At 40.9% G+C, this 22,110-nt stretch overlaps 1 protein-coding gene across 1 annotated transcript in view; it reads right to left on the reverse strand.

Moving 5' to 3' along the window:
• The window catches only part of SLC6A2 (solute carrier family 6 member 2), a 56,664-nt gene extending 35,300 nt beyond the window's left edge, over positions 1-21,364 (reverse strand). Inside the window, 3 exon segments of the mRNA XM_069026734.1 lie at positions 20,923-21,293; positions 21,295-21,337; positions 21,340-21,364. Of these exon segments, the coding sequence (XP_068882835.1) occupies positions 20,923-21,293; positions 21,295-21,337; positions 21,340-21,364 (439 nt within the window).
• Between the last annotated feature and the right edge of the window lie 746 nt (positions 21,365-22,110).

Below are 22,110 nucleotides of genomic sequence, written 5' to 3' on the forward strand. Positions count from 1 at the left end.
AAAATTTTGTTAAGGTTTTTTTTAGTGTATTATGTTCAGAAGGGAGCATGGAACCAGTAACAGATGAAAAAAATGTGAGATCCTGTAATTGCAGCTTAAACCACTGTGTGAAGTGTCTGCAGGAACCGCTGGCTTGAAAATTAATTACTACTGGTTAATTGTATAGAATTTGGGCTTCCATGACCTATTTTGGATTTTGCTATAATAAACTCCCATATTCCTATGAAATGGGTCAGACAACACACCCCTTTCCAACCTATTGATGCTCATGTGGAGGTTCCTGCTAGGCCCAAGTACAGCATCTTGATATTGCAGCAGGACAGTGCTGGGCTTGCTGACACCTTCCTGGAACGCGTCCCTTCACAAGGCTGAGCATTCTCCTGTGAGTTTTTACTGTCACTGAGAAACTGTTGCCTTTGGAAAAATCCTGGTGTGTCAGCTACTATAGCATAAAAAGTATTGCCAGCTGAAATACAGAAGGATCATCTAATGTAGAAACTATCTGCAAATTTCTTAGTTATTTTGCATGATCCAGGTCACAGAAAGAAGATTGTCCCAGTGCATGGCTACATGTGATACTGTAAAGCAATTATAGCTGGTGTCATGTTTAATAACTGTGTACTCTGTCAGTTCTCTGCTTTGTGGTACATGCAAAGAGTAGCTTTTATTATATTGTGTAGCTTGCTTGGTCAAGAACAGTTCAATTAATATGAAACTTTCCTGTATTAAAACCATTATTAGATTGGTTTAATAACTAGAGAGCTGACAGAGTAATTACATACCCTGAATAACTGACTAATGTCCCTAGGAGTTACCTATGGAAAGGAAACTAGATTGTGAATATCATGGTTTAATTTTTCAGCAAAGGAGAAACAACAGCAGTTTGTCTATTTCTCCCAATAGCAAGCAGTACAAACTTTGGCAAACCTTTAAAATCTGTTGTGCTGGTTTAGTAAATTTGAAAACTTCCTTTGTAAAAGGAAGCAAGTTTACATGGCTCCTAAATTTATACACTCACAGAAGGTAAAAAGCTGAAAGCATGACTGTAGCTTTTTAAAACATGCCAATAAGCACAATGAATTGCATATTTAAAAAGTATGTTTGAAAATATTGTTGTGCTTTTAAAAGTCTGAATAGTTGTTCCTTTACCTTTTGAGCTTGCTTTTCACAGATATTACTGGTGTAAGGTGCCTAGCAAGACTGCTCAGAAAGGGAATTTTGACTGTATACTGGAGAATAGAATGGAAAACCAAACTCTGCTCTCTTAGTCATACCACCAATCTACTTCTAAAAGTAACATGCTGTAACATAATGGTAAGGACAATGTATTCAGCATTCAGTAGTAAGTTTAGTCATTTGAAAATTGAAACCTTGCAATAAAACAGAGACAAGGTATATCAACAGAAAGAAATAATAGCTAAGAATAATAGCTTTGAGAATGCATATTAAAAATTGAAATATGTTGATTTTGCCACTTTGGGGGCAAGAATTTTCTTCATGATGGAGTGTAATGTAAATGCAACCTGCATTTGCATAAGCTACTAGAGAATCACTGATACATTTTTGGTAATATTTTAGTGTTGTTTGTAATCTGTTTTCTATGATTGTCATGTTGAACTGTTGTATGTTTGAATACTGTACAGAAAAAAAAATTGTATTCAACAGATACTTGATACCCTGCAATTCTGAGCTTTGTTCAATGTTGCAACATACTCAGCAAAATCAGTCTGGGATACTACATATTGCTTTCACTTTATCTAGTATCTGGAAAAATTATTTTAGGTGGTTTAACTGTCAGATTTCCTGCAAGTGAGCTTTTGAAGTGCCATACTTGTCTTGCTTTGATCGTATTACAGTGTATGGAGCTGACTCACAAACCTGGCTTGTATTTGGGAGGTATGGAGTTTGCACGGAGTGATGTTTGATTAATGTCATGAGGCTGTGGAAAACATGATGCCTATTCAGGGAAATTTTTATTTGAGAAGATTAATCCTGGGGATACGTAGTGGACATACGTATTAAATGCTAGTTTAAAATACGCAGTTTTTAAGTATGACTAATACCAAGATGAACTGTGAAGTGTACTGTACTTAGGCATACTTGCTTAAGTGTCATCTGTTTGGCTGCGAGTCATTCCAGGCTTTAGTTAAAGGAGGTTTCTTTCTTTTTTTTCTTCCCCCGCCCTGCCCCCGCAAGGGATTAATAAGGTGTGGTGTAATTTTCATCAAAGAGCAGTTACACAGTATGGCAGGGCTTCATAGCTGGGTTACTTTTCAGGTGCAAAGTGATTGAAGTATTTTGAAATTGAAATAAATACCAAAGTAAGGGTGCTTAGTCATATTAATTTGACTTAATGTTTTGGAGTCTTCTAGAAACTTCTTGTTTAGCAGCTTCTGGTTAGGTAAAAAATAACAAAAAGTCAGGTATTTTTGTAAGTATCTTTATATTTGCTCTTATTTTCCTCGGCAATATCCAGAATCAGTTTTCATGGTGTTCACTCAACCCTTTCTGGGATCAAGGCCCCCTCAAAGAAAAATAAATGATGGTCAAAGTATCATTCAGGTTTTCACATGAAATAGATATAGAATAGAATAGTTTGCAAATTCTTGTGAACAGCCTGTGTGTGAGAGCTGACCAGTGTCACAGGGTCTCTGTCACTGGGCTGTTTTGGAACTGTGTCCTATGAACAAGAGGTGTTGTTTGGAAGACTTCTTGCAGTCCTGTATTGTGTGAGCATCCTTTGGGCCAGGGAAGAGGCAAAGCAGTCGTGGTGGACCTCTTGCTTTAGACCCAATGGTGTGAATTGAAGCATCAGACCAGACTTCTCTGCAGGAGCACTTGCTGTTAATGCCTCCCCAGTACAGGAAGTCAGTGTTAGGAAGGGTGGCACGATGTCAGCTGTGTCCCTTCTGCCTGTGCCACTGGCCACAGAAACTGCAGTGCTTTAATTGCTTGAATCCAATGTCAGATTTGGATAGGCCAGACAGCTGAACTCTTAGGAAGCAGAGCTTGGCTAACACTTCAGACAAGCTTGCCAAAATCTCCCTACCTCAGCTTGCTGAGGGAACGCAATCTGTGCGATCGCTGCTTTGGCAGTAACACACTGATAGCACTCAAGGGGATTCCACTCCCCCCCGGTGTGAGCACACAGCTGCATCCCACAAGGCAACACTAGTTTCAGCAATCCCTAATGGCTCCTGATTTCCTTCTACAGCTAAAAATCTGAAGTAATTAACATGTGTAATACAGCTCTGGCACAAGAGCCATACTTGACTCTCTACTGAGTCACATGCAGCTCGAAAGCCACAGGTTGGCCTTAGACTGCTGTGAGCTGCTACATCTCTCTCCTAACAGGTTTCACAAGATCCATACATGTCCCTTTAAGGTACAGTGCAAATGTGGGGTTAAGACAGCCTTATGTCTTATGCAAAACTAGGTTAGGTCAAACCCTCATCTTCTACAAGAACCATATGTGTGAAACTTCAAATGGAAACTTACACAGAATTCTTTTTAAAAACTATTACATTTAATTAATGAAGGATAAAATACAAGACAGACTTTGCATTCCTGTGTTCTGTGCCAAAACAATTTCTTAATTTTGGTATACTAGAATCCACACAGAGTGTTTCCTTTCTTTGTCAGCATTCCCAGCATCCTAAGGGGGGGGAGGAAAAAGCTCTAAATATTCTTCTCAATCCTACCGGGAGGTCTCATCTCACTTTTAAATCACAGAAAGAAAGAAGCATTAATTTACTAATGGTTGAAAAAAAGATAATTTAAACAGCTGTGGTTATCCTAAAAGGATTTTTGATGCACATACAAGAAAAGGGCCAGGACAGGGGTAGTTGAAACAATTTTGAACTCTTTGTGCTTGTTAGCCTTCTGCATTTGTTACCATGGTTATTTCTAGTCAAAATGTTATATTGGCAGGGGTGTCTGCTAAAACAACAAACTTTGAGCAAATATTGCAGTATATTTTCCAACAGGAGTGTTTCCAGTATTTGTGCAGGAAAGGTCTAAAAGCAGAGATCTCCCAATTGGTGAACTGAAATACAAGTGGATAGCTCTACTAACATTGATCAACACTGCTTTTTTTTCCATACAAAAAAAAATAGTACTCCAAACAATATCAACAAACAGCTGGTAGAATGTAGTACATTTGCTTGGACAACAAGGAAAATGGGTGGAAAGTCTAATCTCTGCAGACTCTTGTGAATGAAAAAACAAAGTCACTAACTCTGAAATCTTGAAATCTAGATTGTATGAGATCACCATGGGTAGAAAACTAGGTAATTGGGAAGGCAGGAGTTTCTAGTACATGGATGTTATCTGGCTTTTCAGCAAACAGCCCACCAAGCTTGCACAGCCTCCAAGGGCACCTCTGAAGGAGGGGAGCTGGAGCCTGCTGCTGATGCCTGGGAAGATGGGGTGAAACACTAAGACCTTACTGACCTGAGATTAAAAGCAAGAAGGGTCTGTGTGGTACAGCAAAGAGAAGTCAGTGCTACAAAGGAGCATGATGTAACCTCAGGTCAAAGACAAGATGATGATGTTAACAGCAGCTATATGATGACGTTGAGCCCAGCTAGTAAGAGAGTATAGTTGTCAAAAATAACATTTTTCTGCAAAACAGATCGCATGACATACTATAAAAACTTCAGCAGTACTTTACACATATAAAATTCTCCAAGTATACAATAAAATCTTCCAAGTATGTAACATTTTTTAATGGAAAGTATTTCTGAATCATAAAACCAGTGGATCTATACCATGATGAGTGGCATGTTTCTCTTGAAGCCTTTATATTTAGCTACTCCCTCTAACAAACTGTTGCTAGATTTGAACCTATTTATATTACTACTCTCAATTTGGTCTCATAGCCTTCAGTTTTTTCAGAATTGCAATTTTAACAGCATTCCTTTCACTCAAAAGAAAGTGAAAACAAATAGTTTCCAGAAATGGTTCAGTGCTGCTGGCTGAGGCCAACTGAAGCCTGCATTTTTTGTCTTGAGCTGTTAACCTGCTACTGCCTTAAAATCACTTGAAGTAACTCGAAGTGCAGTGTATTTATAAGCTGGTCACTGGATAGTAACAGAAAGGGTTACTTAGGCCCTCCCCATGCAAATCCAATCATCCTTTTGCCTTTTGTTACAAGAGTCATGAGCTAAAGAAACCCATTAGTAGCTATTTTGAACAAATTAATGAGAGTTAAATATATCCAGCCACTCAGAGCAGCATGATTCATTCACAAATAACAGCCAAGTCATTGGCCAAGGTCCTATTTACATAAATTAATGAAACGATCACATTTACAACAATGTGTAGTTTAAAGATAATTGCAGGCACATACAAGAACAGGACTCTGGCCTGTGTTGTTTGATAGGAAATTAAAGAATAAATGAAGAGACATGGTGGGTTTGAGAGAATATAAATCAGGTTGATCCAAGATGGACAGTATGGCAGTGAGGAGCTCTGGAGTTTTGCGGGGGTTTCCTGCTGATGGCCTTCGCCACACTCACTGTGGGTGGCTTAGGAAAAGAACACTTCCCATCATTTGCCATGAGTGTGGCCATAGAAAGTCCAAAAAAATCTGCTTTACAGGTTGCAGTGATAACTTTTAACCTTGTGCTTCTATAGCAGAGGTGCTATTGGAGTTGGGTCTTTTGTTTCTAGATCAATGCAACAAGGAGAGTTTTATCTGTAGTGGGGTAAGTAAATACATGGGAGTTTGTAACAATATGAAAGCCTAGCTGCTAACATTCCTGCCCAAATCCACTGTCTTGATTTTGTGCCTTTTTCTGTTTTAACTACCTGGCTGGTTTAAACAAGAAATGAGAGAGAAAGTGAGTGGGACTGTGGAGACAGCTTGTAGATTGTTCTGTTATTTATGCCATCCCTATTGCTATGTTCAATAGGACAGGGGTTGTAGGAGTGGTAGTATCCTTTCCTGGACAGATAACACTGTTGGGAGCAAACCAGCAGACTTTCTAGTTCACAAACTCTTCAGAGGGTCCTAGTCAGGGGAGAGGTATAGTACTGGACTGCTGGGTCAGCATGCAGATGCCTCCCTGGAGAACACTGCTGCTTCACAACAGACATGACTGGAAGGTTAAGAGATATTAAATTCAGAGGGAAAAATACTATACTAGCGTTTTATAAACAGGAATGTTCTATTCATGTTTTTTCCCCAACCTTGCAATTATTAGGGGTGACACAAGGCTATATTCACCTGCAATTGCATATCAACAAAACCACCCATGTAAGGTGTAGGCTGTACTTCAGATGTACAAGAGCAAGGTGCCTGTCAAAATGTACCCTGATTTACTGGTGGCAGAACATCCATGGCTAAAAATACTTTTGAATGAAGATATCAGACGGTATTTTCTGTAAACTTGTGGATCAAGATAAACAGGTTTTCCTAGATTTCAGCACTAGATCCATAACAGCGTAACCTCACGTGGTAAGTTTTCCTTGAACCGTGAAGTACTGAAAAGATATTGTCTGTGATATACAGAACATCATCATGTACACGAAAGGAAATACTACTTCATCAGCTTAGCTGTCTCTTAAATGTAGGGAGACTTGGTGCCAGGGAGATTTTGGCAACTACAGTTCTACTTTGATTCAGATACAGACTGTTAGTCACAGTTTTCTCATCTCAAAAAACTTGTATGTTCATTTGTGTTAGACTTTTTTTCCCCTCAGTCAGCCATAAACTAAATGAATGTTTTCAAAATTCATGGATTAATCTGACTTTGATGCCAGAATGGCTTGTTAGATACTTTGATCTAACTTGCTGTCTAACATAGACCAGAGTTTCAGACAGAAAAACCTACAAACTTGATTGGAAGATACTAGACAGATCCTTTGCTATTTGGATGTTTTGTTTTGGTTTTTTTTGGTTGGTTTTGGTGTTGTTTTGTTTTGGATTTTTTTGTTTGTTTTGTTTGTGCTTTGTTTTTGAATTGTTTCAGCCTTCTTTTTATAATCTGTAGACACTGAGTGAACCAAACCAATTAATTACAGTGCAATAGTGATACCTGCATTTCTGTCTGAAATTGCCACCCTACAGGTATTTCTTGGTGTAGCACATTCATACGTTGGCATGTTGAAGAGCTGTGTAGACACTTTTGGTACCTAAATTAAATTATGGTGCCCACTTTCTGAGCTGTGCATTTGATGCATCAGGAATGCCAAATTTATGTCCCTGAAATGTTTTTCCACCTGAATAGAAAAGAGTCTGGGATGAATCCTTTGGAGGTTAGCTCCTCATTTAGGCAGTATTAGTCCTTGCTTTCTACTCTCTCTGACATTCTCAGGACTGTCCCTGTGGGAGCTGCTCAGTGTCCTTGCACATTGTACCACTGTACATGAGGAAATTCCCCTCCCAGCCATGCCCCTGTGTTGGGGGTGGTAGAACTGCCCTGGCAGAGCTAATCAGAGCCATGGCAGTAGCTACACAGCAAGGCAGGGTATGTGAAATGTGCTTTGTGCTGTCCATGTAACAGGGCAATTCCTGGTTCTCAGCAATCTCAGATGGAGGGTGTTTCTCTTAAAGACTGCTTTTCTTTTTCACGTTGTCAAAATAAAAACCAGCCTCCAGCCTCCAAGTTAAGCACCCTCTGGGGAGGATGCAGTACCCATTTTAGGCAGCATGAGATTCATAACTCTGCCAGGGTAAAACAAAGTGCCCAAGACATCTTAAATCAGCTCCAGACAAGTGCCAAGCAGCTTTCAAGAGGATTAATGTACAAACCAATAGGAGGTAAATGTCTTGAAATTCTGCAGAGAAGAATCAAGTACAGCAGTCTGTGGTACTCTTAAAACATGCATTACCGTTTGGTGGTTAACCCAATTCTAAGGTGTAACTTCAATTTTTTGACTCAATGACTAAAGCAAAAGATTCCTTTTCCTTCCAGTCTTTATTAGAGATTTATTTTTAATAGTGTAATACTTTCTGTACAATCTTAATCTTTACAAACTCTTAACTAACAGAATCCCCTAAAGTCTTCCTCTCAGTAAAGGGTTATTTCTATTACAGAAGTGTGAGACAGTCAAAGTTCCTATCTATAAGAATTCTAGTCAATCTAACCTTTACTCCCCATTGTTGTAAATGAAGTCTTCAGGATGAATGTTCTTTCTGATGCCACTAAAGGAAGTAGAGTAACTGTGCTGTAAACTGCATATAATGCAGGCTTAAACAGGGCTTTAAAGCAGAAGGCAAGCAGTTACATACCCTATGGAGCCATTCTCCATGTTTTCTTAAAACCCACCTATGTTTTCTGTCAATACTGCTGGGAAATACTCTTTATGTGCAATTTTCTGATATTTTTTAGACATGCTTTCTAAATTACAAAGTATAGATATCAGACATATTTTGAAGTTAATAGTATGCTATCTAGCCATAAAGAATATTTTCTTATAGAAGACAAATGTTGCATCATAATAATTTATTTGTAAACTTTAGTGGCTGTGTGTGGTGCTATTAACAGTGATATTGGCAAATTTACCATTACAGTCATGGCTACTATTTGCATAACTGCCTCGAAAAATTGAAAATCCTGTACTCTTATCAAAGATTATAGCTATTCTTGGGTTGTGCTAATGTTTTGGAAGGTCTGGGCAAGGGTGGTTTCCAAGTGAGTATGGCTTCTTTACTTTTCACCTTTCTGTTAGCACTGAACACAAGCATTTCCCAAAAACTGTCACAGCATTCTTCACTGAAAACTTTTCCTTTTGGAAAAAATCTGTATTTGGCACAGGGTAGTGCTGGTAATATTCTGTGTGCCAGCCATTAGGTGGGGTCTCAGAGAATTTGGGCATCATGAGCACAAAGTGAAACTTCTGCAGCAGGACAGTAAGAACTTTCTCAACATAATTTTGCTTGAAAGGGTAAACTGAGTCTCATTTGTACCAGTATGAAATCACAGTGCTGCACAAATCTACCTGTACCAGCTAGCAACACCCTTCTTTCTGTCCTCCAACTACTCAGCTTCTTCTGTGGGAATTGATAAGACAAAAGTTTTTATTTAAGTTTGTAACTTGAGCCTTATGTTTGTTCTTAGTGGACTGTTTTCCTAATAGGCTTCAAGCAATGTAATTGTCCCCTCAGTCCAAGCTGTCCAGTATGTGCTTTGTCACTGTCATTCTGCACAGGCCTTCTAGCTTGAAACTCCATGGAAGAATGTGAAAATTACCCCAGGGCCCATCATAGCTCCCTGCCAAGATGAAGCAGAGGCCCATTAACAGCTTGAAGCAAAATCCTTCTTGTTTCATCACAGTGCAAACTTTTGCTTGGGCAGATTGCGGGGCAGTTTTGTTCACTGATTACTCAGACCTTATGATAAATCAATGTGGCTGAGTCTGGTGTTTTCAGCTTGTCACACAGTGGGGATTTTTTTGTTATTTCTAAACAGCTTTAAACATCATTAATACATCATGACCGTAAAACGGTATTTAGAAAGAAAAATATAAGTGATCTTGAAGATATCAAATTCTCTTAATTCAGACAGAGACAGTGATTTTGCCATCAGCTTCTGTATGAGTCAATAGAGGATTAACTGGCTGTTTAGGAAGAGCCTGGTAACTGGTTTCTGCCTCTTTCTTTTAGGGTAGACTTAAGAGAGTAACTTATGCCAGCTGTATTCCTTTAACCACCAATTTCAAAAGTTCAAAAACCATGACGTGGGCCCCAGAATACTTTAAAATGTATGATCTTCTACTAAAATCCTTTTATTTGCCTGCTTGCTTTTAGTTTTGAATTTACTTTGTACTTTTCCAGCTTTTCTCTTCAGCCTTGAAAGCTAGAAAGAGATTCTTGCCTAGTAATTTGTCCCTATGAAACTGTGAGAGTAAAAGGCACTTCTTAAAATAGTACTTTTTTTTACTGCTTGAGCCCGACATAGGAGAATGCTGAGGTCATAGTCTAACTCTCAGAGAGTAAATCTATTTTTTGTAATAATGAGCATCATCTATGTGATCCTAAAAGTTTGCTTATTAGGTAAAGTACTGAGCTATTGTACTGAGTAAAGATCAGTTACTACTCAATGTAAGTCTTCTATATCAGTTTAGTCTGAATAGGTTTTTTATTACTTTACTCTGTTTTTCTTCTCTCATAATTCTTAGTCTGGAAATTCTGTCTTAGGAGTCCTTAAGAGAGAGATGTCTGTTATTTGGGTTTAAATCCTGGCTCTGGTGACGTCAATGGAAAAAAATCACCCACTGACTTCTGCTAGGTCAGGATTTCTCCCATGTGGTTTACGAATCTATTGATTTTAACTAAGGCTGTACAGCCATACATACATGAGAAACAAACTCCAGAAAAGAAGCAAATGATCAAACTCTTCCCCCAAACAAAGTCCTGGACTGTCTTTGATCTTGTCTGTCTCATAATCTCATTTACACATCTGAATTTCTCTTCTGAAAGGAGACTGCACAGCACAAGCTATTCCTTAGTTTTGTGATAAACTGTGGAACTAAGATGCCTGTGTACAGGCTCTAATCTCCCCTCAGTTTGAGGGCATGAGCTTGTGAGCTTTCTTCAAGCATCAGTCTTACTGCACATGAGTAGGCAGATACAGCCCTGCATGCTGATGAAGAGTCATGTACCAAATGTACTTTTGAGAGTGGCTTCTAAGCTGTGAACTTGATGTTTTGGTAACTTTCAGTCTTGAACTTTCTAATATCATCGTAAGTCCAATATACTTAATTGTGAAATTGCTGTGTTGTGAAATAAGGATTCCTCTGCTGAGAAGGAAAGGTGCTGAGACCTCCTGAAATGTGGGTTACATTAACATTGAAGAAGAGGAAAGAAATCTTTCAATTGTAGAATAAAACCATGAGAGTCTGTGTGGAGCTTGGTTTTTTTCTAAAGGCAAATCTTTTGAGGGTATTTGGAGCACCTTCTAAATTTAGGATTTGAGAAATTGTTTCCTCCTTTATCAGTCCTTGGGGGAAAAAGACTGTATCTCCATTTTATTGTTGCACTCTCTTAAAAAAAGGTGTGTTCAGGGGTAACCTCTCGTTATCAATGGATTGTGTCCTTGCTGTCATTGTGGCTATGGTGCTAAGTGAGGTCCTACACATGAATTAGGCACCGCTAAAAGCTGCCACTCCTACAATATCCTAATAAATAAAATAAAGTGGGAAATCCAAGAATGGTCTGCTTGGGAGCAATCTTTGTTATTACTGGGCTCTGTATTTAAAAGTGATGAGCCACCCTAAAATTCCATATTATTATTTTTTTTTTCCCTGTAAATGTCGTGATATTAATTATCAAGTTGGGATCTCCCAAGACCTGTGAGGATCTACTGCTCCACCTTGTGGTCTGAAAAACGCTTCCCGTTATTCTACTCCGTAATAGTGCTGTGCCAGAAAAAGTCCAGCCTCTTCCCCTTTTTTTATTTAACTGGACTTTGGCTGGAATCAGTATCATACTTTCCCTCGAGATATGGATTGTAAGGGCAAGTAACGTGCTGTCACCTTTGGCATGCTTCAGGATAGACATTGCAAGAGGTCTTTCATTACAGAAGAGAAAAATAGAAATGAAAATACCAGTGAAGAGGAAAGTGCTGTACACACATACCCACATACTTCAGGAGGGGCAGAATAAATTAAAAATAGCTAGCAAAAAGAAAAAAAAGCACAATACTCAGCCACTTTTTTCGGTACATACACCGGGCCCAAGGAAACACTGATTTGGATGGTCAGCGAAGCAATTGCAGAGGGTTCATTCTTCCATGCTGCTGTTGGGCCAGAAAAACAGCTCATTCCCACAGTCCTGCAGTCTTCAGTAAAGATGAATGCTGTGCAATTGCCCAGCCACAATCCTTCCCCTACATCAATGCCACAAAAGCTGTTTCTCAAACTAGCAAGAGTGCTGTAGCAAGACAGGACACCCAGTGCTTGGAAATCATGCAATAACTTTCTCCAGCTCTGAAATAAAGACTGCAAAAGAGTAATAGTCTTCTGCTGTTGAAATCACAATTCCTGTGTACTTCAGTGGGGTGGGATCAAACCAGTACTGCTCTTCTGATGCTGGGTTTGTTCTAGGGAAGCAGTTTATAACAAAGCATTCCAAGAAAGGCTTTATGTTTGTGTAGTCTAACACCAGCAGCCTGGGAGGTTGGATCCTATTTTGGACAGTTAGCATATATTCTTAGACCATTATAATAGCCAAACTGTAGATATCAGTTAATACCTACATTAAGAACACAGCTTCTGCAATCACTTGTGCTTTTGGAAGTGAGTGGTTGTGTTCATAAAGCCTTAAGGAGTAGGAGCACTGGAAAAATTACTGTCTTCTATAAAAAGACTTATTGTATAATAAGGGCAGCTTGTCTTACTACATACCAGCAGTCAGAATGCTCGTCATAAAAAAACATTTATGGACTGGCAGCAGACAACTGCTTGCCCAATCCTGCCTGAATTTTGCTTAGCAATATGTTATCACACAATCCTGTCTGAACAGTTGGTAGTGTGCTTTGGATTAATATGAGCATAGAGAAGGATGTGACTTACACAGCCAGATCTCCCTGCTGACATTTTCTGCTTCTGAATGATAGACCCTGGTTCCCAAATTGCTATTCTGTGCTGTTACCTTTGTCATGCTTCAGGAAAGATTGCAAAACTTGTATGAATAGAGAATAGGGGAAAGGAGAAGGAAGAGTGAAAATAAAACAAAGGATGGTTTTGATAAGTAGTCTAGAGGTTCTTTCCTATGGCTTTCTTGAAGAATATGTCACAAGGCAAGAAAATTAACTGTTTTCCTTCCATTCCTCCCACCTCCTTTCCCCTTCTTTATGGATTAAAGATTGCAAAAGCTCTGTGGCTAAAATTAAGTATATTGAATCTATACAGAACTTAAGCTGCTGAACTATACTACAGTTACCCAAAATTTCCATGAGAACAGGAATTATTCATCAGTACTGGGGATCTAGTCACTTTTAGTGCGGATTTCCTCAAGGACTCAGATATCCATCTTTAGGAAATCAAGTTTTGAATGTCGATAAAGTCTTTAATTTGAAACTATTCTGACTTGGCACCAGTATATAAGATCTGCACAATTAGGATGAAACCTTTGCACCAAAGGTTCAAGGTAGGGAGAAGGAAAGCAGAAGATTAAGGAGTTGTAGTTGGAGGAGGCAATTACAGGTTGTCAAGACATAGGTAATGGGCTGATAACATGAATCCTTTGTCTCCAAAAGCCTTGAGGAAGGAAAACTCAAGGTTTATAAGCAGTGTGATATTCCTGGATTCCCTACATACTCTTCATTGAAAATAGATTGGGACAGTGGATTTGTCCTGAATACAATTCATGTCAACTTTAATAATGATGATAATAATAGTAACAACTATAACAATTTTTTCTGTTGTCACATTTCAAGTCAAGAAATTGAGAGTCAGTTGCAAGATTCCAGGGGGGTTGGACAATCCTTAAGGTCTCTTCTAACCCAAATAATTCTATGATTCTGTATGTACAGAGAAAACAGAAAGTACTAAGAGTGAGGTAGTAGTGAAAGACCCAGAAGTATTTTACAAAGACACATTATTTAAATTTGTCTCTTGACTTCTGAATTACAATATTTTAGTGTAACTATATCTCCAAGTGTAGAATTTATTTGGTTTTGGTTTACTATTTTGTAATAATGGTGAGAGCAGTTAGGTACAACATCATCTACATGTAGCAACTGCAATATATGTAAATTCTGTGCAGTTTACAGTGCAGACTGATATCAGAGAACCATACTACAGTTCTTAAATATTTAATCCATTGGTTAAACTGGGACAAAGGCTTTGCTACTGGGAGTTACTGATGTGCTTACCATCAGACACAGAAAAAATGAAGACATGAGCTATTTGATGTTGTGTTTCAGAACTGCTCAAAATTCTTGAAACCATTCATTTCCATTTTAATACACAGCAAGAAATTCAGTAATTTATGGACTGATTTAATCCATCATTCCCCTCACAGCATATCTACACTCTCACTAAAGCTCTGTGTTCCTCCTGATCTTATGTGTAAGTAGTTGTATTAACATTCTGTTTCATATTGGTCTAAGCATGGGGATGAAGTATCTGTCTGGAAATGGTATCTTTAGACTGCTGGAGCTGTATTCACATATTCACTAAACTGACAGATAGGTTTGTGGTATTTTGCTTAAAGATGAAAGGGAAATTCTGCCCCCAAACCATGTAGGCCATGTTTCAGTCTCCTTAGAGGTATTTTGGTTTCTTCAGTAAAGAAGGGCTGTTGGCTGCTACACTCCTAACCTGGCCTTTCTATTTTCTGTTGCTCCTAGAGCTTAAGACAATGTGAGTGAGAAAGCAGACACCTTTGAACTTCTATTTCATCTTGAATGAGTACCCAAACCCAGGACCCCAGGTCAAACTGTAAGAAAGTCCTGTATTTATTTTAATAGGAGTTAATGTGAGCTTTGAAGGCTCCCTAATGTGACTTGCAGAATTTACTTGGGCAGGAATGGCCTGCTAGGGGTATTTCAGTACTTCTGTTCCTTGGCAGAATTGAGAAGGGTGCACAGGAATGAAGACAGCTTGGAGGGGAGGCAGGGATGGGAAGACCTTAAGCAGAGATTTTAAATTTCCAAAACCAGAACTGTTTAGTACTTGATGTCTTTTCTGCCTCTTAGTTTAGAATAAAGTGCTTCAAGTGGGAATCAAAATACACATCCACTGTACTTAGTAAGATGTATCTTTGCTTTGTCAGCTGGTTCACACCAGCTCTTTTATTATCAGTAAAGCTCGAAAATCAGTTTTGGTAATTGATTGGAGCACCCCTTAGATCAGTTCTGAATACTTGCCCTGTATCAGCCACAGGATGATAATGTAACATCAAGCTAAATATTATGGATCTTGTCTAGAACCTTTATATGCTGGTGTATCTCTAGACCTTTGTAAAATTGTCAAGCCTAAGAGTTGCTAGAATTGTTCAGGGCCAAATAACTTCTCTGCACAGGCAGATATTTAGCTGAGAGTCTGTGTAGTGCACCACTTATACACTATTTCATGGTATCATACCTGAGAGTCAGAAACAAGAACTTTACAACTGATGAAAGATTTGGGTGAGAGATTCAGTTCTTCCCTCTCAGCTATTCTTAATACTTCGTATGTAGTAGGTGTATAACGCACTAGCTTATAACCCTGCAGACATTCCTGTTCTGAAGATTTATTTTGTGGAGCCAACAAGCCATGTAGAGCAGAACAGGGACTTTCAGAGAAGCAGCTGGCAACTGGCATGGGAGCTCCAGCGCTGAAGAGCCCTGGGTTGAACCCATGCCCTGCATGCACCAGGTGATTAGTGGCTGATCAAGGAAAGGAGAGAGAATAGATGAAATGGGAAAGGGAAGAGAGCAATTGGGAGCTGGGCACTGGCTCTGACCCTGGCAAAGGAGGTACTGCCACACTACACAACTGAGCAGTGTCCCTAATGTCACACTATGGCTGAGAACCCAGAGCTCATGGCCATAGCAAGGAGATCAGCATAACAGTTTAACCTGTCTGAGGTCAGTCGTTTGATGTGCTAATGGGAATTGAAAACCCCTTTTTAGGAAACCAAAATCACTGGATTTGCATCTGAGCTTTGATTGACTGATGAGTCAAACTCTTGGCGTAGGCTTTGCAGTGAGATTACTTCAAAGTTGATTTATTATTATCATCATCAATGCTATTTTGAAATATAAACTCTGATATTGTAAGGCAAAGGTCATCCACCTTTGAACTGTAAAGCGCCGGGTTATATTCTTCCCCAAAATAGGGATTAAATTTGGTGGCAGACACTCTGCAAAACTGAGGAGGCAGAGTGTACTAGAAAGACAAGGTGGTGCTGTCAGCACCACCGTTTGCTCTCAGTGAAGTGGTGCAGTGGCCAGGCTCCCAGCTCTGTAGGAGGTGACAGCTCCACGGTGTCATTCTCAATGCATGACAGCTCTTGGCTCCTGACTTTTTGTTGGGCCTGTTCAGGGATATTTGGATCTGGTTTATGCTGTCTTTGGTACCTGTGCTGTGGATTGCTCGGTCCTGCATTACAGCTTATGGAACTATGACTAGGACAGGGAGCATTAGGATAAATTGTAAGATACTTCTGAAGTGTATTGATTGCTGGCAAACTGTTTGTCGAAGCAAACAATTTCTTCTGGAAATACTGTGGTCTGAAAACACTTAAAAATAATGCTGCAGGGGAGATTAAAAGTGTGTATTATGATAGCTAGAGTACTGTTAAAATATTTATCTGCCGCTATTCTTAAATTCATTAAAAACTTAATCTGATTCTTATGATACAGTAAGTCTCCAGTGACTAATCTGACAATTACATGCTTCCTAATGAGTAGTCTGAACATGACTGACCTTGCAAATACTTCGGCTCACAAAAGTACTTTATGTTGGTAAATTCTTTTTCCCCAAATTTCAGTGGGAAATATTAATTCTGCCTGTGACTATGCATGCAAGGAACAGGAAACAAAAATGAACATTAATACTGAAAGTGTCTTGTACAAAAACTACAATAGCTTGTTAACTAAGACTGAGCATCATCCTCCCCCACTGTGAGCACATCAGTTAATCATAGTAGGCATTACTCAACTTCATTTGGCATCAGTAAAATTTTAGATGTAATCCAAATATCAGGGTAAATCTTTCCCTACGTTGATGAGAGTATAATTTTAATAGTAGTCTTCTTCTTTAATTCAACATAGCCTCTTGTAGAGCTGGGGAGCAATTAAAAGGTTGGTTGCATTATAAAGAATTCTTTGGAGTACAGTGATGTTGACCACTTACAGAAAGAGTTATACAGCTAGGAAATCTTTTTCTTAAAAATAATAATTTTTTAAAAAGTGCTCTTGCCAGAAATAAGTTATGATGAGGATATAGCTCTTGTAAGATTAGCCAATAGAAATGACTGTAGTTGATGATTTCTCCAGTGACAAGCCCTGCTCCTTGCAACTCTCACAAATGCACCGCACAAAAAGTATTCCATTTGCTGCAAACAGTGCTTTTCCTTTGTGCTGTGAGCAGCAGTCAAATACATGTAAGTTGTGGTATTTTTTGATCAGCTGGACTGACAAGGTGATGTTTGAGAATTCCCCCTTTTGGAGTGTTGCCGTATCTACTTAATGGGAGCTTGCAGATTTTTCCCATCTGTTCAGAGCCTACCCTATCACCTGATAAATGCTTTAGAGCACATAGTGGACATATCCTGCTTCCAAGAAGTCAGTGAGGGCAAGAACTCCTCCAGTCTGTTCATACTAAACTGTACTGTAAGCTTTCTGTGGCCCATTTCATATTGCAATACAGCTGCTGGATCTGTCTCTGCCCTTGTAAGGCAGGCAAGTCCTATGAAAGTAGATAACTGATATAGAAAAATAAATGCTCTAGATTTTTAGATCTTACTAAAGACTGGGGATTTTTTTTAATAGCAGAAGAATGATTCCAAAAATTACAGTTGTTTACAGAAGGGTTACATTCTGCCATCTATCTTTGAGCAGAAATCCCATTGGGGTCTCTCAGCAGGCTACTCCCAAAACACAGATGTTTCTGGCTATTCATTCAGTGTTTTAGTTCTGCTGGATGCTTCTTGCTCTCTAGCTTTTTGTTACTGGGAGCTTGTTAAAATATGAATGTTTCTTTTTGTTACCACCACCAGTGCTGTCTCCGAAGTTATCTAACAAAAAAAGTCTGTATAGCTGCCACTGGGTGGTGTATGCCTTGTGTAAGTAAAACTCACTAAAGTACACTCTCAGAGTTTTGTATAAGTGGAACTTCCAGATCTAACTCAAAAGCTTCTGGTTGTTTTTTTTTTTTTTTTCCTAGAAAATTTCCGTATAGTCTATCAAAGAAAGAAACTCCAGGACTCGACTAGTAAAAAGAAGGGAGTGTATATACATCCATGTCCATGTAAAATTCAACTTTGAATGGGGGAATACAGTGTGTATTTATACTTTCCTTCTCAGTTCTTGTAAGTTTCCATGCTTTCTTGAGAGCCACCTACTTTTACAAACATGGAAAGGCCATTAGTGTGTCTGCAGGCATCTTGAATTAATCATAGTTAGCTTTAGGACATAGTCCATATGTCAACCACCTAACTTTTTTTAAAATGTAAAGGAAGATGCCATTTTCTACCACTTCCATGTCCTTGATATTGTTGTTCAACTTCTAAGAACTTCTGTAGAACCTTCGTGGGTGTAGCTTTTGGTAGGATATAGGAGAATGTCTTTTTGTTAGGCAGCACAAGCTATGCTGACCCAGGACTTAGGACATTGCAACGTGGTTTCATTTCACTGAGTATTTAGTATCAATCTGTTGATAACATGTTAATAACCCACACTGTCTAAAGCCAGCTCTAGGTAAATCACCGAGGCTGAGTATTTGCTGAGGCTTTCAGAGAAACTGCAGAGAACTGCATGAGGAAGAGGGAAGGAAACCTTTTACCTTCCACTGCTTTGCTTTATACATACCATCCAATTCAAGTTTCATCTGTTCTGTTGGTTTTTTCTTTACCTAGCAGTTCCTTATAAATATCAAAAAGCAAACAGTAATCCTATTATGAGCATCCTGGAAATTTTTTTTTTATAGGGTAAGTCTGAACACTGCATACAAGCATAAAAACAGCTTCTGATTTCATCCCTTTAATTTGTTCAGCAGTCCAGAAAAACTACTAAGATAGTGAAATGAAGTTTTCCCCATGTCTATATCCACATACCAACTTCAGCATGGGGATACATAGCAATTATATGAAACCCATTGTGTTATCCTTTTGAGGCAGCAAAAGTTAAGTTAGTGCTAGAAAGGGTCCCTCATGCAATAGCAGTGTGGGGGGAAAAAAAAGGTATTTAAGAATATCTGAGACTTATGACTGGAAAGATCTCAACAAAATCCAACAATATCCCACAGCTCTGCCTATTGTCTTATGTTTTTTGGTCTTGTAGGAAAATATAAGGCAAACAAGCTCCCAAACACAGTTTCAAAGAAAGAAGGGACTGAGTTGGCTTGAAACTCAGTAAAGTACTTTTAGAGCCTGAATCTCTTACAAGAGTTTCTACTGACTACAACTGAGATGTATGTCCAACATGAGAGGCAATGGATGGAAAATTTTTAAGATACCGTAATGATCTCTGTATCAGTAAACAGTTCTCAGCTATTCTCAGCTACCCTTTGGTAGCAAAGGGCCTCTCCACCTTTGCTTGTAAAGGTCTGATTTTACTTTGATGATATTGAAGAGTTAATGTAAACTTTTCACTGAAATGTACCTCTTGTAGCTGTTGGCTTTCTCTTCACTGCCATTTGGAAGTATTTGAATCGGAAGATGCTAATGAAGACCCATTTTTTTATAGCTGAACTGACACAAGATAATACATGGTGGCTAAAGAAGATGCAGGAGTTGCAGACTGTTACCTTCTGTGCCTGAGCTGGCAGTAAATTATGAAGGAAGCAGGTTAGGAAATTAAGTGGCCTAAATTACAACAGAAAAGAGTTCAGGCACTCTGAGTGTCACCTTGTGCAATGTGAGATAGGGGAATGTATCTCTTTTCCTAAAAATTGCCAGATGACGTGGAGATGTGGCAATGGTGCATCTGTCCTGAGTGCTATGAATGATGCTGCTGCCACACCTGCACCTGACACGGCGGGAGCCTGCTGGGTTCATGATGCATTGTGCTGCTGTGGTGTGAATGGCTAGGACTATTTTTGGGCATAACGAAATAAGGATGGAGGTTATTTTTCAGTGCTAAGTACTTTCTTCAGTCTGTCTGGGTGGTGAGCAGAGAGGTTTTCTGACTCCTCTCAGAAGTTTTGGAGGTACCAAGCTTGACTGAGTGTTTCATTAGCACCAGTATCCTATTAAGTTCCAAGGACAGGTATAATTCCATGTTATTTGATAGGGATTTTCCCATTCATCCTGCATTCCTATTTTAACGGGAGGCAATTATTTTATGCTACAAGTGTGAACTACTAGCCTTTATCACCAGGCAACCACACTATCACTATATACATAGATAACTGTCTTTCAGAACGTGCTTTCTATCTATCGGTTCTGTCTGTATGGCTCACCGTTCACACACAGTTCTCCATCTGCCAGGCAGGGTCTGTTCTTTCGGTGTGTGATTTGAAAGCACTCCAGGCACCTGCCCGGCTTGCAGATGGTGTTACTCCATCGCAGTCTGGAGTCATCACTGACAACACAGTGTACTTCAGGGAAATGAAAGCGGATGATGGAGTTAAGGTCTTACTGAAGACATGGCAGACAATCTGAGCCAACTATGGTTACTGTGTGTAATTTTTTGTTGGTGTCATTGCCAAACTGTGCAGGAGGTGAGGTTTTGTTTGTAACAAGTCTCCTACCTACTTTGGAGGAGGGGAGAACCCCCACACTGCAGAAAGGAGGAGAGCAGAAATCCCGATCCTACATTAAAACTGCCCCCACAAAACCTTTCAGTGGTCTGGCGCTAGCTCTTCTAGATGCTGTTTTTCTGCTCGAGTGTTTTTGGTTTGGGCTTCTCCCCCCCACCCCCCCACCGCCCTTGGTGCTATTTTTTGCGAACGAAAAAAAGTGTTAAGCAGCCTGGAGTGGCAGCAGGAGGCAAATACGCCTGTACTTAAAAACTTAAGTTAAACTTCGAGGAGTGTGCGAGTAATCGCTCCCGGGAAGGGGCTGAGCGGTGCCCCGGGTGCTCTGGGGGCCGCGGCGGATCCCCGATGCCCGGGAGGAGCGGGGCGCTCTGGGGCAGTGCGGCGGTGCCGCCGCTCCTCCCTTCGCCATCCGGCACCGCGCCCGGGCACCGCGGGGTGAGCCCCGGCTCCCGGCTTTGCCCCAGAAACTCCGCGAAGAACAGGGGGATGCCGCCCTCGCGGCGGTACGGGAACGGCTTGGGGGTGTGGGGCCGGGGAAAAAGACCTCGCAAGCGGTGCTCTTACCCCCTCCATTTTTGTAGCAGAGGTATGGAAATCGCCAGACGTTGGCCAGATCCACGGCGAAGCCGATGACGGAGAGGAGGAAGTCGATCTTCTTGCCCCAGGTCTCCCTGTCCTGGGTGCCGTAGCGCGGCGCGGGGGCGGCGGGCAGGAGGCTGCTGCTGGTGTACTGCACCCCGTTGTGCTCCTTCACCAGGATCAGCTCCACGTCCTTCTTCGGCGGCGGCGGCGGCCCCGCGCGGTCCGGCAAGGGGGCCACCACCGACACTTTGCGCTCGGGCTGGATCTGTTTGTTCATCCTCGCCTTAAACATCCAGAGAGAGCGAGCTGAGGAGGGGGCGCGGGAGCGCAGATAACGGAAGTGCGCTTCCCGCTGGAGGCGACTCCGCGCTCAGCCCGGCGGTGTCAGCGCGGCGGAGCGAGGCACGGCCGTAATAAGAGCCATGCAAATGAGGCGGGAGAGGGGGGACCGAGGCGCCCGCGCCCGCCGGGGCGCCCCCGGGGAGCGGGGCTGCCCGCGCCTTCCTCCGCGGGGAGCGGGGCTGCCCGCGCCTTCCTCCGCGGGGAGCGGCCGCACCTGGGGCCGCCGCCCGGCCCCGCCAGCTCCGACCCGCGCCCCGCACCGCCGGGAGCCCGCACCGCCCCTGGTTCCCCGCCGAGTTACACAGGTCGGCTCCGTCCTGCCTCAGACTACGGAGCGCTCGGAGCGGCTCCTTCCCGCCAGGAAAAACAAGCATCCCTAGTCCAGCCAGCTGAAAGTGCCGTTAGAGGCAACAGGTAGAGCCTGCTTGGATTGGCCACTTCCCTTCTTTCTTGGCTGATCTCCCCTGTCCGCTAGTGTGGCTTTAGTTAAACAGAAGAATTTGGCTTTTGACATCAGAACCCGGTGGGATGCAGGCTGCAGGGCAGACCTGGACATTGCTAATGCTCCTGTGCCGGGACTGATGGATGTCTAGGGTTTTTCTTTCATGGCAAGCATGAAGTTCATAGAATTCAGTTGTCAGGCTGAGGTATTTGTGGGACATTAACTATTTGCTGCTATTCCAAATGGAACCTGGGTCTTTTACGTGTAAAATGGGCAAATAATTACTGGCAGAATAGCGACTGGTGCCAGAAGTTGGCTAAATACAGATGCAGAAAGGGGTTTTCAGGGACTCTTCTTGTTACAGCTGTGAACAGTAACTCTATGTT

Source organism: Aphelocoma coerulescens, chromosome 11 (assembly GCF_041296385.1).
Source record: "Aphelocoma coerulescens isolate FSJ_1873_10779 chromosome 11, UR_Acoe_1.0, whole genome shotgun sequence".
Classification (NCBI taxonomy): Eukaryota; Metazoa; Chordata; class Aves; order Passeriformes; family Corvidae; genus Aphelocoma; species Aphelocoma coerulescens.